Source organism: Anas platyrhynchos, chromosome 8 (genome assembly GCF_047663525.1).
Source record: "Anas platyrhynchos isolate ZD024472 breed Pekin duck chromosome 8, IASCAAS_PekinDuck_T2T, whole genome shotgun sequence".
Classification (NCBI taxonomy): Eukaryota; Metazoa; Chordata; class Aves; order Anseriformes; family Anatidae; genus Anas; species Anas platyrhynchos.
The window spans coordinates 12681064-12700745 of NC_092594.1; the positions used below are offsets into that span (position 1 = coordinate 12681064).

Genomic DNA, 19682 nt, shown 5'->3' on the forward strand with positions numbered 1-19682 from the left:
TATTGTCTTCAGACGGTGTGTGTATTATTTTGGACATACTAGCAAAATGTTCTTATTTCAATTCAATTTTATGCAAATCCAACTTTCAAATAAATATCGGTGTTGATCAGACACTGATCAGCCTAAGGCAATCACCTTATCTGAGTAACAGATTATATCAAGACAATATCACTATCTGTTTTTCCCTCCTTTACTTCAATACCTCCAAGAGCCCAGAATTTTCCACTTCAACAATTAAGTTTCTGTGATAGATAAATAGAAAAGGGGCTGGCAAAAAGATACTGACAGCCTGTGTGGTATAACGCATTAATTTGAACACCAGATCTGAAAGAGAATTTAACATTACAAATAGGTTTAAAAAAAAAAAAAAAAAAGTGAGTAGCTTATTTACCTGATAGGATTCATAACAAAGCTATTTTTCCTTCTCTATAAGTAGGATTTTAGCCTTGAAGTTCTCTAAGCAGAATGCCTTTGCTGACCCCAGCACTGAACAGAAACCCACTCTTTGTGGAGTGATTTCTAGTGGCATGTCAGAAACTACCAACACTCTTTGGGGAAGCACCGATGAATTACTGGGTTGGGATTTGGGGGAGCCTTTGTTTTAGTTTGGTTTGTTTTGCCAGATCCACCAATTTTAACAGATAAGAAGAGCCATTCTCTCCAGTTCAGTAGACATGGCCAGTTTAGAGGCAGTTCAGTATTGTTTCTCATTCTTCATCCTGATTTACATTCATTGTTCTGAGTTAGTTAAAAGTCAGCGTATCAAATTGTCTTTTCAGGGCTTTTATGGCTTGCTGTAATATGCAGGAGATTATTCATTTTCCTGCTATATTGTTTTAGCTGTTAATGAACAATTAAGTGATAGGGCTCTATGGAGACGCTAGAGGTAGCAACATTTCAACAAGAACAGTAGTACCTGAGGAAGAAATATTGCACTTGCAATATGCAAGTTTTGCTGCAGTTACTCAGAAAACTTAGATCCATAAAGATATTTAAAAATACAATATCATTAAAGCTTAGGAAGAAATTACTGTGGAAAAAATGCACCTCTGTATCTTTTCTCCTCTTTCTTTTTCTCCCTTAGACATGTAATCAGTTTATTTTGTAGAGTATAAGGGCAGAATGAGTCTTGAAATCAGCATTCTGATTTTTAAAACAGGTCTTGATTTACTGTTCTTCATCAGTTGTGAATTACAGTACAATAGTCCCAGTCCAACAGTGAATTCCAGCACCTTTGTAGGAAAAAAGCAGAACAATTCAAAATAAAAAAGAACCACTCCCACAAACTATCAACAGAATTAGTTCTTTTTTCATGAGAAATTACATAAAATACTGCATTTAAAAATACCTGAATTCATTGTGCATTTGTGATACTTCACTGGAAATACTTACAATTGAAGAATACTCCTTCACACCTCATTAGTGTGAGAACTAGCCAATGCTTTTGTTAAAAAGCAGTGGATTTTTTTTTTTCTGATAGCAGCTCTAAGAATTTCCAGAACTGAATCACTGGATTTTTAAAGACTCAAAAAAGTTCGCTTTCTTTTAGTCTAAGACAACAACTGGACACGTAAAGGACTAATTGCATTTAAATTCTTCCAACAGTTATAAAAGATGTTATGGCTGAGGAGCTGCCATAAAACAACCACATCTTCACATTTATGCAGAATTCTCCTTTCTTCAAAGGAACAGGTATGAAACTTCCTACATTGCTCCAAAAAAAGAGTGCCTAACATTGGCCCAGTATTTTCCAGTATTTTTTTTTTAATTTAATATTGGGTGATTTAAAAAAAATAGTATCAGCATTTCTTCCCTTTTGAGGAGATAGATTTCCAGTATTACAGAAACGCTGAAAGGCAAATTCTCATGAGGTATGTTATCATGACTTCAAACAGACCTAGAAATTCTGTAATAATGATCGTGTGATCTCTGCAAGAAGCGATGGCATGCCATCTGTCTAAACACATTCAATTATTCCAGCAGTTACTAAATTGCCACTGCCACCGATTTGAATGAGCTTTTTTTTGTTGTTGTTATTTTTATTGTTTGTTTGTTTGTTTTGTTTAATATGAAACCTAAAACTGCTGTCATACATCTAATTCCACTGTGCTCAACAGACCTATACTGTGGAAGAAACAATCTTTACTTTGTTACTTATTGTTTAAAACAGGCAGTGGCAAGGTCAGTTTTCAATGACTTGGACTTTTACTAGAATCATTAAATTTACATTGACAAGTTTTTATTCCTTTTTACATTTTAAGTAAAAGTTTCACAACCATTAATAAACACTTAAACAGTTTCTCTCACTAAGGTTCCCAATGGTAACGTAAATAAGTAATGACAGTAGTGAACACAAGTCAACGCAAGTGCTCCCTGTCCACCATTTGAGTGAGTGTTACTTAAGACTTACTGATTTAATAACAGTAATTTTCAGCAAATGCATTGCTTGTGGACAGGTCAGCTTGAACAGTATAGGAGGTGAAAACACCCTAGTCTGCTGCAGAGCAGTTGCCCAGGTAGCAGGGTCATCTTCACATGCTGCATCACCTGCCTTCTTCCTCCATCCCCTAGGAAGGATAAGTCCTCAGCTGGAGAGCTTAAAATACATTTTAATTTTACTTTCAGCTCAGGACTTGGTTGAAGTGAGAAGCAAGCAAAGTACTGATTAATTTCTGCCAACATCATGACAAGTTTTTTCATGTGCAGCCGTCTGGCTGGAATAAGGCTGAAATAAGGCTGAAATGACCTGTTTCATTTCTGTTATTTCCCCAATTCAAAACCATGATGTGGCATGTGGTACAGATTGCATTTCCAGGGAATATTGAAAAGTATTTCCTTTATTTAATATTACAAGTAATTCTAATACTATGTATCCAAAACAGGCATTTGAGTTTGGGAGGCAGGAAATGATCATACACCTAGTAAATAGACAACCAGCTTTTTCTTACTTCATGAAAACAAGATTTTCCAAGAGTTACTTTCTGCATATAATTGTCTTTCAAACAATAGGAACTAAAACCACAGAATTTACCAATGCAAATTTAAAATGAAATGGCTGATTTTCTGCTCACTCACATATCACTCATATCTCATATACCTTTACTCTTATACGTGCCTACAGTATATTTAAATAATACACTAAAATGGATTTTTAGAAGCTCTTTTTCACATATCTGTAGCCTTGTTTGCCCAGAATGATTATCTTGTAACATATTGCAATAGAGTAATATCCTAGATTTATCCAGTGCATGTTCTAGAATATGTATGCCAAAATTAATTATTCTGGAAAATAAGTACTTGAGTAACAGAACAGAGCATGCAAACACAAAACTGTTCTGGAAGAGCTTAGTTTATCTACTCAGCTTCTCTATAAATAGGATGTTTTGTGGTGATCACTGAGGACTAGAAATATTTTCACAAATTGCTATAAAAGAATAACTAGCTGCTAAATGAATCGTACTGATGTCTGTTCAAAGAATGACTCATCTGCTCCAATATACTTGTGGGAATGATCGTCAACCTTCTTTGACTTGGAAGTTTCACATACATTTTTAGATAAAGCATTTAAAATCATATCTTTGATTTTTTTTCCAATAGAGAAGAGAACTGACTTTTATCAGGAAACAATCTCAGTGATAATGCATTTCATGAGTAAGGACATGGGAAAAAATTATCTTTACCAAAGATTAAAAAAATAAAGTGAGTAATAGAGTGAGTAACAGAAGCATTAAGCCTCCTGGAGCATTACCAAGCAGCCCAGAGCCACTGAAGAAAGCATCTGGTTTCAACTGGATATGACCCTGAGCAGTACCATCTGACTTTGAAGTTGACCCTGCAGGGAGCACAGGATGGAACAAATGACCTCCACAAGTCCCTTCTAAGATAGTTATAATTATCACTAATAACTAGTGATAATCACTATTAAAAAATCTTAATTTTTCATCTTCAGGAAAAGTAAATATGCTCTTAATTATTTTGGATGCCCATTAAGAAACTCAGCTGAATATAATCTAATTTAAAGGATCAGGGAAGTTTTAATTATTTTGTAGCAAATCACAATCTCCATTGTTTGCTAAAATGAGCACAGATCTGTAGCATTTATAGGATTACTTAGAAATATGTAACACTGATTCTCTGTCACACAAGTAATGATATTATTTGGACAAGACAAGAGATTCCTTGGGGAAATCATTATCAGAATAAAAGCTTATCTGATATCATATATAGGACCTGCAGTTTACTAAGTGACAGATATACCAGAGGGTTAGTCCTAAGGCATTACAAAGCTTTGATGCTATTACTTTTATATCTGTTACTATCTAGGCCATTTTGCATGTGAATTTTTGAAGTAGGGATGCCACTCAACGTTCAGCAACCGAAGTAGGGTATTATAAGTTCCTGTCTGAAATGTGATGGGTTTTCTGCAACAACTGTGATGTTGGATGATGGTTAAAAGAGAAAAAGGCTCAGGAGACAGAAAGAAAATGTAATCAAAGATTCATTTTCATTTTCAAATCCCGATTTTCATGCATATTCCTTAACATACAGTCTATTCAAACACTTCGGTCAAGCCTAAGTGTTCCTAAAATTTTACCAAAACTTTATCGGTGAATTAACTGTGCAAGCAATTTTGTCAGCATTTCAAACTTCTTTACTGTAACTAGTCAGCCAGTATTTCAGGAGGAGGAGGAAGGTATGTGGAATCAGTCATTTTAGTGTGCCAGGGTTATGCCACCTCAGTAAACATGGCTTTTAGATAGCTTTTTTCATGCACTGACTACTCTGTTTGCGCTTCCTATGTGTGTGAATTGGTGGATCTGATTAGTAGAGGAAGTTTATTTTTAATCAAGACATAGACTGTTCAAGAATCTACTAAACCGACTTGGTTTTCCTTTCTTCCGTTTTCTTGACTGATAAGGGAAAAGCACAAAAAAGTAAGATTATGATGTAGATTTATATATATAGATGATGTAGATAAATAATTAGGTCAACACTTGACTGGTTCAATTGCAGAAGACTACCTAACAGTAAATGGCACAGTACAGGCCGTTATCCTTTCCTTGAATTGTTCTCTCCTGGAGGAGTTTTGGGACATTCATCCACATCCAGCCAAATTCACTTCACCTTTAACAAATGGGTCAGAGGATATAACAGAAAACAAATACAGTCCTCCTTCCACATCAGATGTTGAAGCATCAGTCTTTTTCTCTTAGATTCCCTGAAGGTCTTCCACTAAGAATGACATACCAGTGAAACACACCTGCTTCTAAAAAGATCTACAAGCATAGACCCTTGATGCCAAAAAGATGTAACGACTGCAATCCATTCACTATTCAAGTGAATTCCTTGTATGTAGAAATAAAACAGCCATCTCCCCATTTTTATCACTGCTATGTAGGCTGATGTGACCATTAAGAAGTTTTCTATTCAGCTCAGAAAGGAAGTAACAGCTGCAGTACTCACAGAAGATAAAAATGTCCAAATCTGATATCCAAAGCTAGGCAGATGGGAGCTGCTAAGGAAGACAGAGAACGGAAAAAGAAGTAGAACATAAACATCATGTCCCACATCAGAATCAAAGAGGCTTTCAACCACCCAGCTCACACCCTTTACTTGCTCCCAACTCCTGCAGCCAGTACCACTCCTGTTAAGGGTTACCACTCTGCCCTACCTCAGCCCCAAAACACATTGAACTAAAGGAAATGAAACTCTGAAAAGACATAACTAATACTTTTGTTCAGAGGCAAAATGCCACTATACAGAGGTAACATCTTATTTAGGGCCCTTAAGAAATTTATACACTTTGTTTTTACCCCCAAAAAAATAATAATAATCTGGGAAATAGATTAGTAGAGGTGATAGGAAACAGACACAATACACAAAAATGTGAGAGCAAAGAAAAGGTTCATTCTACTGGTAAAGATATTTCAATAGCAGAAGTATAATTCACTCAATAAGGCCTTAAATCAGGATGCTACGGTAAGATATGTGTCTTTGGTAAGAAATTCGTATTTGTCTGATATGTCATTTTATCTCTACAGAGCAGATTAACAGAACACATTTCTATTTTGTTCCTGGTGTTAGAACCAAATATATCGGTCTTGGATATCCTCTTATCAAGAACATTATTTTAAACCATGGAAGATAAATTGTTATGCACAGTATTTTATGTCCATTTGGTGTTTTGGGAATCATCAATTGCTTGTTTTCTTGTTTAATGTGGAGTCATGTACTGTTCAAGTGCAACTTAGACTAGTACAGAAATGGATGTTTGTAGTCTATGTCTTTGTCCATATGCTTGCCTGTTTAGAACAATATCACAGATGTAAATAACAAAACCTGATTTTTCCTGATGCATGCAGATCCTCCAAAGTTTGATAGGATATGGCCGAATATTTCTTCCCTTGAGGTTTCTAAACCAAATCAAGGTAGGATGCTGTAAAATTCCTAGTGGTCTAAAATTACTGAAATTGCTTCCTAAGAGTCCCACATGGCAACAAAAGTAGTAACAATGATAATCCAACTCATTTTTCTTTCAGTGCTGAGTAATGCTATTCTGTGAGAAAATATCTACAGAATTTAACCATAAAGCAAGCCTTACCTGAAAAGAGCATTTTCCAACAATAAGATCACACACAACATCACTGCATAAAGTCTGGAAAAGTAGAAACACAGGTTTATAAGTACCAATATACATTAAGTTGAACAGAAGTCCCAGGATAATGTTGGACTTGTATAAACTATAGTCTATATTATGACTAAGTTTTGAGATTTTTGAGTGCGAAAGATTGTCATTGTCTACATCAAACCCATGCGTTAATGTCTTATTTCCACGTCTGTTTGTTTTTTTTTTTCCCCAAGTGAGCTGGGAATTCCTAGCTTGTGTGAAATTCACAATACAAGCATATTCTCTGCAGAATAGACTCTCAGTTCTCCAAAATTCAAGTGCCACACAAAATATTATTTGCAGACTTTGGCACAATGATTAGCATTGAAAGTGACAGAACAACTTTTAAAGATTAGTAATAAAATAAAAGTAAGAGTATTAGTTATTTGAAGTTGTATTCAGCTATATACTATAATTATTAAATTAAATCATAATTATTGTTCAATGTAAAAAACAATGTCCTTTTGTTCTTCTTATTTACTGTCCCAGTAACCATTCACTCCCAAGAAATCCCTGTAAAAATTTGGCCTGTAAAAATTTTTGCTCTGACAGTTCAGAGTGTCTTTTCTTGCCTATAACACATGCAGATGAAGAATGAAAAGGCAATGTAGAAAATAGCTACTAATCTGAACAAAACGTATTAGGGATTGTTGGGGAAGTTACTTCAGAAGGGCTGTAGTTTTATATCTGTTGATCACAGTGACCAAATTGAGACATAAAGAGGTATAAAACCTAATGTACTATATGTGCTTCCCACAAAAAAATAGAAAATCCCAATTGACCTGTACTCTCTATAAAGATTAGCAATATATTTCAGTTTGCATTATTCACGTGTTTTGAATTAAATAAACATGATGAAGTGACACTTAGCATTCTAATAATTTCACTTGGCCATTTTTTATTTTTTTTTATTTCTGAATTTTGTCCGTGGTCCTTAATTAAACAAACAAACAAATACAGAGTACATCTCTGCTTCTCTGCTCTCTGCAAGGATTAGTCTACATTATTCACAGGAATTTTAGATCTAAATATTCCTGATGAAATAACTCAGCATTTCTAATGGATTTCATAGCTTAATCAATTGTACTGCTTGTGTTATCAGACTTAACTTCATTGCACAATACATCTTGAACAGAACAAAATAACTCATTGTCTCTTCCCTAGTAAATAAGAGCCAGCTTTAGTAAATATAATTTTGACATTTTGTTATGGAGCACAAAACACAAAAAATTAAAAGTATTTATACTCCAATTATGTGCTTGCAGCATATTGTTACAGTGTTTCACAATTATTTTAAATTAATACTTCAGTCAAGTATAGCATATAATGAGAATAATTACAGAAGTCTGCCTACAGTTTATTTTATTTTATTGTATTTTTTTTGTTTATGTTATTAGGCCAGAGTAAATTTAATAAAACCATTCGCAGCCCACAGTGGTTACCATACAGTCGTTGGCCACGGATTGAGAGAAATTATCATATAACCACTAACACAAAATTGCCAAAGTGTGCAGATGTGAATAACTTTCCCCTTATCTTGGATCAAAAGCTCAAATGATTCAATAGTTGGTACCTATAATTCATTTTGACCAAGTTTCACCCTTTCCTAACAAAACAGTAACCATTCTTAATGTTAAATTTAACACTGTAAAAGTTAATCTAAAAAAATAAAAAAATAAAAAAGTATATTTTAATCTTTTGATTTGTTCCTATAGAAAATCTTTTCTAATTTATTGTTCATTTTATTACCTATACAGTTGCTCCCAAATTAACTATGACAACTGTTTCTTCTGTTCAAGTTGCAAACCACAAGAGAGGTAGGAATTCTTGGATTCATACAGTGATTTCATAGTGCTATGTGTTGTGAAAACATTGCACTGTATGAATCTGGAATATCTGTGAAGTGTACCCATCAGCTTACTGGTGAGGCATCTTCGTTGATGACAACAGAAACATTAAGTCACATAAACATAAGCTATCCAGAGAAAAAATAAATATGCTTCCATGGTACTGTGGCATATAAAGTGACATGTCATTTGTTTTTAAAGGATTAAATATAAGAATATTACCATTCAGATTATTGCCTAGAGAGCAAATTGTTGGTAGAGATTTCTTTTCCTCACCAATCTGCATAAATTGTGAAAAAGAAACAAATTAGGAAACAAATAGATTAGTTGGGGTCATACAATACATAAAATGTCAATTGTCCGTATCATCAAGACACATCTGTAAATGCCATGGAGTGTAGTAAATACTTATGTCTTCTAATGCATTGTAAGTGTGCCTTACATCTTCATTTTATTGTAACAGTGCACAAATTGAGAGTGTAGGCATTACATTTTGAAATGATATTTAAGTGTTTTATCAAAATAATGGAATTATACGGACATAATGAAAGATGCCAATATTCTCTCAGTGACGTCCAGGCAACCTGTTTTGTTTGCATCTCTATCATCCATAGTCAACTCCGAGATCTTCTCATTGGTTTTCTTCATCAATTTATCTGTAAAGAGTACATATAGAGATGCTTTGTCTTTCTGTAGCTGCTGTGAATATCTCATTATTCATGAAATGCACAAGTAAGGATTTGAGAAATCAACAAGTGTTTGAATTTAGGTTTGATCCATTTGATGAGATCATAACTGTTACAAATCAGGTAATTTCTAAGGTTACAAGGAAATCTCCTTTGTATTTCAAAGCATACAAAGGATGAACTCGGTTACGGGAAAACAAAGAAAAAATATTTAAATGATTTCTGAAAGCACTTTTCTTGAAATACTTTTTGTTCTTTTGATTAGAAAATGACACTGATAGCTGTCTCATGCATTACCAGTCTTAGTTTTAAAATTATGCTTCCCTTCCATGTGTGTTTACTGTTGTTTCATGTGATGACATTTCATGTTTTACCAGTCCCAGCTGAACCTTGAGCTGAACCTAGTCCTGATAGCACAACAATATTTTAAATCTCAAAGATGTAAAACCATAGCATTATAACAGTGAAGAAAAATGACTATTCAGTTTATAGAAACAAAACAATTAAATGATCAACCTTTTCATGAGCTTCCTTCAATAGGTAATTTTATTGTGTTTTATACAACAGGAGTGGGGTTGTCACAGTAGAATCATTCCATTGGGAATCATCTTTAAAGGTTCATACAGTCAGTTCTTTTGTGAAATAGCAAGGAATTTGACAATTCTGAATCATCCAAAGATAATTATCAAATCTAACATGGCTATCTCATCTCCCATCTTCCTTTTTCCTTCACATTGAACACACCTAGCTAGCTTTACCTCTCCAAGGTTTTATTTTCCAAACCATTTACTCCTTGTTGTTATTCAGCCTTATACTATCTCTAAGCTTGTATGTCTTTTCTGACATATGGTGCTCAGAACTGAATGCAGCATTTTCTAGCACAGTAAGCTCGTATCATTTCAATGTTGTTAAACCATTTGCAGCCTGATTTTGGTACTTTCCCCCTTATATCTTTCAGTGACTATGTGGCTTGACCAGTGCATGAAAGTTGCGGGGCTGCTAGCCAGACAGTTGCTAAAAACCTTAAATTATGCTTCTGACATTTCTAATATGCTGGCTACTTTCTGGGTTTTGTGCTGGTTTAGGTGAATCACATGATAAGCTAGAAGGCCATACAGCACTGACAGCTATCAGACTCGCAGCTGCCATGATGCTGAATGCAATTGTACGTTTTGTATGAGTAATTCAGGGAAGTACCTCATGAAACTCATGGAAAGATCGCTTTCCTTTCAGTCACATGCAGACCCTTTACATAGCTTGTTATTACTATTAGTTATTTTTAATAAACCCAGGAATGTATAAATGATCACTGATCAGGCCAACAGCAATAAAATAATAAGTTTGTATGATTACATTAGCAAAATGGAAACAATAAAAAATCAGAAAAAAATGGTTATAATAATAAAGGGACTTTAGTTAACTTGTCCTGGCTTTTTATTTTTTCCTCTCTGCCATTACTAATATTTGATCAGATGTTAGACCATTTCAGTTAACCCAGATTTTTTTAGTATACCATATGGCATTTACCGTGCCATAAAAATGAAGATTCATAGAGTTTTTCAGCACAACTGTCACAAAACAGAGTATCCACTCAACTCACAGAACTACATGAATTGGAAAAGACCCACATGGATCATCATGTCCAACTCCTGACTCTACACAGAGCAACGTAACAGTTAAATCATAACTAAGAGCATTTTCAAAAAGCATCTTTAACACCGACAGGCTTGGGGCCATAACCACTTACCAGGAGAGCTTGTTCCAGGGGCTGACCACCCTCTCAGTGAAAACCTTTTTTCCTAATATTCAGTCTGAACTTCCCCTAATGCAGCTTTTACCATTCCCTCCAATCTATCACTGGTCACCAGCGAAGAAATCAGCACTTCCCTGCCCCCCACTGCTGAGGAAGTTGGAGACTGCAATGAGGTCAAGAATTGGTCTCATTAATTACCCTTAATATTGATAAGACACATATGAACTTTTGTAGTCCCTCTGAATATATTCAAGAGTGTATGTGTACATCAAACTGAGCCTTTCATAATTATTAATGCTTCTTTAGTCAAGTTCATAACTTGTAGCAAGCCCTGTTAAAGCAGTGAATTATTTTATGTGCAGTTTTGTTTCTTGTGCTTTTGTAATAGCCAATTATGTGTTGTAGTAGTATTACTAAAGGTCATATCACAGTTTCAGAGTGGAAGTAGCGCAGTCATTCATTCACAGAATGCTATTTTAAACACACAAGATGAGGTAGTATAGTCTGATTTACTGTCACTTATTTACAGCCTGCATATTTTTATAACATAAAAATGTATTATTGTTCTGCTGCCCATTACTGTTTCACAAAGCAATGTAAATCCTTTCCTCTAAATTCACCTGCAGTGTGATTACATTAAGGAACATAACAGCACGGTATCTTCTCGCCGAAACAAGTTGTGTAATGGGGGCAGAAGACAGGTTCTTTCTCAAAGCAGAGCCTAAGACAGCATTGCTGCTTAATCTGAGCTTCAGATGGATCATAATGCCTATCTCCAACCAATCTTTCTTATTTTAGAAATAAAACACATTAAAATTTAGCATTGTAACAATTTTCACTGTGATCCTTTCTGCTAGCACTAGCTTCTACTTTTAGGTCAGTTGCCCCTTCCCTGTGCAGTTTTTACTCAGGTAAGATGGATATGCTAGTGGAGAAATGGTGCTGGGCAGCTGGCTAAAATGCTCAATCTCACTGACCAGTTGCAGAAGAGAAACAGTAACACTTTTTTCCTCCCTACTCTAATATGTCAAGTGGTAGCATATTAAGACTGAAAAACCAAATGTTTTACTGTACTCCAGCAGTTAGAGGCATCAAAATTATTAGACTGACATGAACTGTGAACATTACTTTATCAATGTAATATCAAAGAGAATGAGAGTGTGTATCTATTAACTTTGTATATGTAAATTGAATTAGTGTTTCCTGGCAGCCAAAAGACAGCTCTCAAGATTGAAACTTATGTTATGTTAAACAATGTAGATAAAAGAAAAGATGCAATCTATTTATAGTCTGCTAGATCAGACAACAGCAAAAGTAGATATGTATTTTTACTTAACATACTCATGAATATGTACTGACTTTTTTTTTTTAATAAAAATATAAGCAGGAACAAAGTTTGTATCTGACACCCTACATCAACAACCAGTGGGCTTGCGGGGTGCCCCACCACAATCAGCAGTATACTTTAGAAAATACAGAAGGGACTTGGTCCCTGCCATGTATTTCCAAAATTAACATTTTACATCCTCTGCTACAGCTTTATCTAATTATAGCCTAAGTTAACTTTAAGACCTCAAAGCCCTCAAGTCACTGCATTCCATTACGGCAGGAAACATATCATAATCTCTTTCACCACGTTAATACACTGCAACTCTAAAGCATGAGTGGTTTTGCTACAAATTGGAAGTGTTTGAGAACCTCAGTGCCCTAACGGCGAGACACCATCTCCTAATTTGCAGCTGAAATTTCTCTATGACCAGTTAACACCCACTTGTTCTTGTGCCAGTGTTGTCCATTAGCACAGATACTCACTTAGGATGGCACAAGGCTATTTCCGTGATGTATTTATAGCCCAGTGATATCCCTTCTTCAGTTTCCTAGACTAAACAGGCCAAATTATCATAGAACACTTTTTAAATAGACTCTCTACTTCTTTGATCATCCTAATAACCTTTCCTGCATTCATTCTGGGCTCAGCCTCAAAGCTGAGCAGTCAGACCTACACAAGGTTTCTACACAAAGCATAGCTGTGCCTTGTATAGTGATATTGATGCTTTCCTAATTTCTACATTTTTCTGGATAAAACCACATACTCCTTGTCATTAAGTACTCAGAGGCAATAGGATTCTATGTTTAACAAGGTGCTTTTTTTTTAAGAAGTGGTTGTCGTGTCAGCTGCAGTCCAGGTGGCTGCAATAAGCATGTTTTCTATTCAGTATACATTTTCAGAGTTTTCAAGATGTATTCTGGCCCAATGGTTTTTCATCTCAAATTTTAAAAATAGGTTAATGCTTACCTCAGAAATGTACTGAAAATAACTCTTAAATAGTAATCTCTCTTCCTTCCACTTCTCTGTTAATTGTTTTAGGAGGTGCTAGCCAAAATTGTCAAACTGGAGATTTGTTTGGTCTTGATTTAATATAGTCTATTTCCCAAGGTGCCTACCAGTTACAGTACCCTGAGCCAAGTTCAGAAGTAATTTTGAATACTCACTACTTATGTCAGAACAAAGCTTTTTTTATTTTATCTTTCATTCATCGTGGATTTAAGCATGCTTAAGTTTGACAATTTTGTCCACTGCATTTAATATTTTTAATATGAGGAAGTTTTTCCTGTGTCTTGATCTATATTCATCTCAAATATGAGAAAGAAAAAAAAAAAAAAAAGACGTGCACTTCTATCAGCGGAAACTGAGCCTCCAGTACCCCTGAAAGGTTTACAACTGCAAATGCTTCAGTTCATCAGGTCTGCCAACAGCAGTCAGTCTTTGACGTCATGCCATGGTGGTCGGGTCACACTAACCTGCCTGAAACAACCCTCACTTTCATTGCAGATAAACATCTGCTGTTGTCCATGTTACATTGATTAACATGTATGTGCCATTCATTCATATTTCTTTCCATAGTTCATTTTTACTAAGCATGTAATGTGCTATTACTCTGCTGCTGTATACATTTTGTATACATTTCTGTTCTTCCTTAAAAGACTGTGAATGCTTCGGGCACTCCAACCGGTGCAGTTACATCGAGCTGCTCAATACGGTCATTTGCGTGAGCTGTAAGCACAACACTAGAGGTCAGCACTGTGAGTTATGCAGGCTGGGCTACTTCAGAAATGCTTCTGCAGAGCTGGACGATGAAAATGTATGCATAGGTCAGTCCCGGGGTAACTGCGGCTTTTTTTCTGTGCCTTTTAAGCTACCGGCAGCTGCTAGGGACCACTGCTGCTTACTTGCCAGATGAGCCAGAATGAGCTTTTTCAATGGATAAGAACATCTGTGTAGACTTTCCACCTCGTTGCCATAGTTGCCATTGTCGCCCCAAGGAAGTATTTTGAATCTGTACACAGTGAAGAACCCCCTGGCTGAGAGTCCAGGGAAGACTTTCCCAGGAAGCCCCTGAGAAATTGACTGTGCTGTCCTGCAGGAGGGAGCTACACTGGAGTTGCACACACGTAAACATGGTAGGGTTGAGTCTTAAATCCCTGTTCCCAGTCTAACTTTTGGAATTACTAGTACACTATTGAATACTGGCCTGTAGACCTATCAAAGTTGCCAGGTGTATGCACAGAACATGGGAACTGGTGTTTATTAACAACTTTTAACACATTCCAATTTTAAAACTAAATGTAGCATCAAATTCTGCTCTCAGGCACAGGGCTGTAAAATGCAGTCTTAACTCCTCTCTTCCTTATAGAGGAAACTGAAATTTTGCCTGTGTGATTAGGAGTTGTATTTGTAAAATCTATTTGGCATTATGTAAATTTAGAAGTAGGACTCCTAGATGAAAACAGTGCTTTAAACCTAGCATCCGATATAAATATCCAAAATGCAGAAGTCAAGAAAATATCAGAACATAAAAAATTGAAAAAACGTCACACTAGAAGATGCATCTTATCACCACAGACAGAACACAGCAAAAGGCACAGGGCCCTAGGTGCAGACTGAAGATACTCAATAAAAGGTAGCTTCATACAATGGCCAGTAGTTAACAGGTAGCCATAAAAGGCACTATTCAAACAACTTCATTCTGTAACGTTGCTCATAGACATAAGCATCAGAACACTTCCTTGATTTCCATTGTGATTGCTTTTTCTTTCCAAAAAGGAAAAGAAAAATGAAAGAAAAAAGTAACTAAGATTTTCATGCCAAAACAGACTATAGGTGAATAGATTATACTTTAATTTTTTTTAATAATTAATTCCTGAAATTCAAACCAGAAATTATTTAGTTTGCTATTATTTGTTTCAGTTTACAGCTTGTCAGATTTACATTCTAGTTTGTGATAAACACCCAAATCCATCCACGCACTGCATTTTACACGTCCTTCTTTTAACTTTGCTTGGCAACACATTCAGAAAATGCATGATTTCCTTTGACATTAATTAGTCTGAGCTAATATGAACTTTAGTAGGCAAGTCATGATTTCTTATGAGGAGGTTAACCCAATTCAATGTGCTCAGTAAGAAGTACTGTCCCTCATATTTGTTTGATGTAGATGAAGGACATCATTGGTGTGACCGCCAGGGCTATATAATTTCAGCTGTCTAAATAGGCCTAATGAGTGTGATACTAAATTACTCTATTTGGGATTTTTCACCAGCTTCTGCAGTAAATTGTTTTCCCATGTACACTGAAATGCTAAGACAGCATCTGTAGCCATGTCATTAAGACCAGGAAGTTAATAAGCCAGGAGTCAAAAATAAGTAGATTTTTAATTAATATGCAAGTGATATATTTAGAATGTCTTAGTAAAACAACCATGTACTTCATAATTGCTCAGACACTACAGAAATAAAATAAACTTTCATTTAACAAGAGTCTTCAAAAAAAAAATAAAAGCACAAAGTGGTGGTCCATTTGCAGGCTTTCCCACCTCAGTGTAAGCAGAATTCTCATGGACTCCCATGAGAACCGTACTATGTGAGTTGACTGTAGGATCAACCTTGTTTTGCTACATATAAGGTAATTTATTTAAATAATATTCTCTTTGGACTGGATTTTGAGGATCACAGTGATCATACCGCATACAAAATCTGTGATATCGCAGCTGATTCACCGACTTAAGACTGAAGACTGAAGACCAGAAGTAACTTTTGTAATACTTCTGGTGTAGAGCCAGTGGAGTGCAGCAGATACCTAAGAACTTCTCAGAGGAAAAAAAAAAAAAATACTTTGTGCTTAAAGTGCTTTCCTGAACTGGGGCTGCTCAGATTTAATCCTGCAAAGTGTGATGTATTTGCATCTGAGAGAGTAAATGGCTTCACCATCCTTCTGGGTCAAGCACAAGTCTTTCTCTATTGGAAACGCTCATTTCTCTTTTTCTCTAAGAGCAGTGTTTTGGATTTTAAGTATGAGTGGAATTTTGGCATTAACATTTTAATAAGCAGATTTCCAGTGACACATGCAAATCTTATTCCCGTATGAAAGTCTTACTTTTCCAGGTTAATTCTTTCCTCTTCAGCCACATACTTAAAGTCAGAAATGTTTGGATAAGCTAGTTTAATGGCAGCAAACAAGGGTTTGTCTCTGATTTAGCAGAACTACTTACACAATCTTAAAAAATATATATGGTAAGTATATAGATAACGTGAATCTTAACTAATGAAAATGTTTGATTTTTAAAACTGACAAAGTTACAAAGAATTTAAATATTGAGAGGGTTGTGGGTTTTTTTATTTTGTTGTTTTTTTGGAGGGGGTGAATTTTTTGTTTTTTGTTTTTGTTTTTAACAGTGAAGCACAGTGTAACACTCTATACAGAGGACTAAAATCTAATTTCATTATGTATTAAAAATTATTTTGCTTCTAAAGAAATTCATTTCCTAAAATGAATCATCAAAGATTTGTGGATTTGTCAATTGACTGCAAAATTACCTCCAATGGGCAACAGCAATTTCTAAATAAATTGAGGTAGTTTAAAGAAAAAAAAAATGCACTTGACATGCTTGCAGTGAAAAAGAATTGAATAGAATTTGAAGAGCATTTTTATTTTCTACAAGCTCTTGACAAAGTCCTAATAATTCTTTCTTCCAGTGAATACACACACTGGCAAGCACGAATAGCATTGAAACCACCAAGTAGACCCAGAGTAATAAATCATTTCTTCCTTTGCCTTATGACATAAACACTGAAATAGTAATTACTGTCTCACCAAACATTACTGTCTCACAAAGCCAACCTTGCAGTCACTTAGGCTTAAGCTTTAGTTATCAACTGTGAGAAGTTTTTATAAACTCTAATGGTAACTAATTAAGTGAACCTTAAGGGTTGTCCTGTAGCCACTGTCAACCCAGACTGACAGTGGCAAGCCTGCAAGCTTCAGCCCATATTCCCAATCTTTTTTATTTATTTTTATTGTATTTTGTTAATACATCACACCTCAGTGAAAAGATTACTACTATCATATTCCCAGCCTTTACAGTCACCAGATTCAGGTCAGGATTTAAAACTGCCCAGTTAAATCAGCAGAGACTAGTTTTTGCCTACCTTGGAACCTGGTGTGTGGTCTACTTGCTAGGATGATCTGGAAATGTTATTTAATGCCTTGCTGTTGCAAGGCCATTAATGAGAACCACTGTCTCATAACCACAGTAACATACTGGAATCATAGCTTTTGATCTTTCTGATGTCTTAGGTATTTGACAGGTGTTGGGAAGTGTTCTATAGCCTGTCATAGTGTGTTGGACAATGAGCTTGGATGCTCTGTTGGCTTGTCTAGGTTATATAGCTGTGGTATCAACTGTGCATTGGGAAAGACAGAGGCTAGATTGAGTTACTAAAGGTTACCAGGTCTATGTTGTGTCCTGGTTTGATCTACCACTTCTACAAAAAGGGTTTTACTTAAAGTATCTATGTTCCCTTAAACAGCACACTAGGGGTCTGGTACTTGCAATATTTTTAGATGATGGAGTTCATTGGGAAAGTTCTTACTGACTCAGGGTCAGGTCCTTGTTCTGTGACCAACGTCACATCATGCATCTATAGCATTCAATGCCACAGGCCATACATTTCTTCATAAACACTTGTTTAAATCATTGTAGGTCTATTATATCCAATTATTTTTGATGTATAAGAACTGGCTGTTTCTAATGCAATTCCAGACTTTTTGCCTTTCAAGATTTTCTATGAACACTCTAAACAAATTTGACTTCCTGCATTCAGTACGTCTCTCTGCTCTATGCATATTTACATAAACATTTCATATATCCGATTCACGTCTGAATTGCCAGCTTTTCAAATGGCACACACTGCGGTATAATCATGCTCAATTTTGCACAGTCTTTTTGGCATGTCAACGTTCAACTTCATTAATGAATGTTGCTATCTAATTGACTCTATTATTATTGTGGAACTCCGTTTGCCAAAGGTAACTACTCTTCGTCAGCATGCCAAATGTTCAAAGTGTCATCTGTAATTTATGGGTAATAAACACTGATACAACAGATGACAAATGTCTTTCTGATAATGTTTTTTCCTGTTACAGTTTTTCCATTGTATTTTTTAATATTTTACTTCCAAGTTCAACTACATTTTGTCATTTACAATATCACTGAATTTTAACCTCATGCTTAACCTGATGCTACGGAACAATTTCCAAAGGTAGTCAAAGCCGCACCAATTCACAGACACACAAAGCCAGATTCTCAGCAGGTTGCCCAGATCAGGAATTGGTTTATTTATCTTTTGCCTTCAACAACAGCAGAGATCAGACGCTGCCAAAATGTAAGCATGTCTGCAGTCTCAGTTGACAGTGGAGTTACTCTGGGTCTACATGGGTCTATATACAAACAAGATATGGCTACTTAAATTAAAAAAATGAATAGGAATGTCAGAAATTAAACTCTGCTTGCTACTGTCTTGTCTTCTTTGTTTAGTTATCCAAAACTGAACATGAATATTATAATCATGTTAAAGAAAAGTGTTGTAATTGAAGAAGACAACACGTTCCCTTACAGTACCTGTTCTGGGAGGAAATCATTCTTTACCTGTTCTGGGAGGAAATCATTCTTTAATTAGGTCAACACACATGTGGAAATAAGTATCAGGGAAAGAGCCTCATTACATCTTCCATCCCCCCACTGGGAGGTGAGAGAAATGAAAATGGCAACAAGCGAGTTCTGATAAGTTTTGCATTACTGCTCACCTCAAGTTTATCATTGTGGAATATGTAAAAGGTTTATTAATGTCACTGCTAAATACAATCTCATCAGTTTAATGGCAAATATCCACATAAATGGTTATACTTCTCCTCACTATAAAGGAAGACTATCTTGGAAATAAGTAAAGTGCATTTATATAGCCCTCTAAAGCAATTCAGCACTCAGAAAAATATTGAGTAATATAAATAAGCCTATTTTAATGATGTGAGACATTTCACCCTAATGATGTATTGATATACAAAGCTTTCCTAACATTCACTAAATTGTCAAAAACATTCTTACCAGAAGAGAATCTGGTACAATCACTTATTCTCAAAGAGCACGGTATCTTCCGCCTTCACATCTTTTGTGTTTACTTTATCTCTTCATATCATAAAACGTCTCTTCCTGAAATGATATATGCAAACAAATAAATGGACTATAGTGATTATATTCACTACTTCAGATATCATTAATAGACAGTCTTCCTTTACCTTTAACACTGGAAATGCAGCCTTTATTGGTATTAAATGAATTATCACCTTATGTAGACCTGAATCCAGTGTGTGTGTGTGTTGTCTTGTTTCTGCA

General features: G+C 35.4%; 1 protein-coding gene and 2 long non-coding RNA genes across 12 annotated transcripts in view; 1 reads left to right on the plus strand and 2 right to left on the minus strand.

Annotated features, from left to right (window-relative positions):
• Positions 1-1587, minus strand: part of LOC106019800 (uncharacterized) — a 39596-nt gene extending 38009 nt beyond the window's left edge. For both annotated transcript variants that reach the window (XR_011810912.1, XR_011810911.1), the window contains exon 1: positions 1048-1587. This is a non-coding gene — a long non-coding RNA (uncharacterized lncRNA). The remainder of the gene's footprint in view (positions 1-1047) is intronic.
• Positions 1-19682, plus strand: part of NTNG1 (netrin G1) — a 159777-nt gene that overhangs the window by 111857 nt on the left and 28238 nt on the right. For 4 of the 9 annotated variants that reach the window (XM_027463278.3, XM_027463281.3, XM_005028539.6 and 1 more), the window contains exon 6: positions 13939-14106. The exons of 2 other annotated variants lie outside the window; for them this stretch is intronic. In XM_027463278.3, coding sequence (XP_027319079.1) covers positions 13939-14106 — 168 coding nt within the window. Of the gene's footprint in view, positions 1-6362; positions 6429-8424; positions 8485-13938; positions 14107-19682 lie in introns of all 9 variants that reach the window. 3 more of the 9 variants (XM_027463280.3, XM_027463285.3, XM_072041626.1) reach the window with 2 other exon arrangements.
• On the minus strand, positions 6597-19675 carry LOC119717613 (uncharacterized). The gene is made up of 4 exons (XR_005267460.2): positions 19395-19675; positions 9056-9170; positions 8737-8794; positions 6597-6655 (listed from the first exon to the last, which is right to left on the minus strand). It is a non-coding gene; the product is annotated as an uncharacterized lncRNA (long non-coding RNA).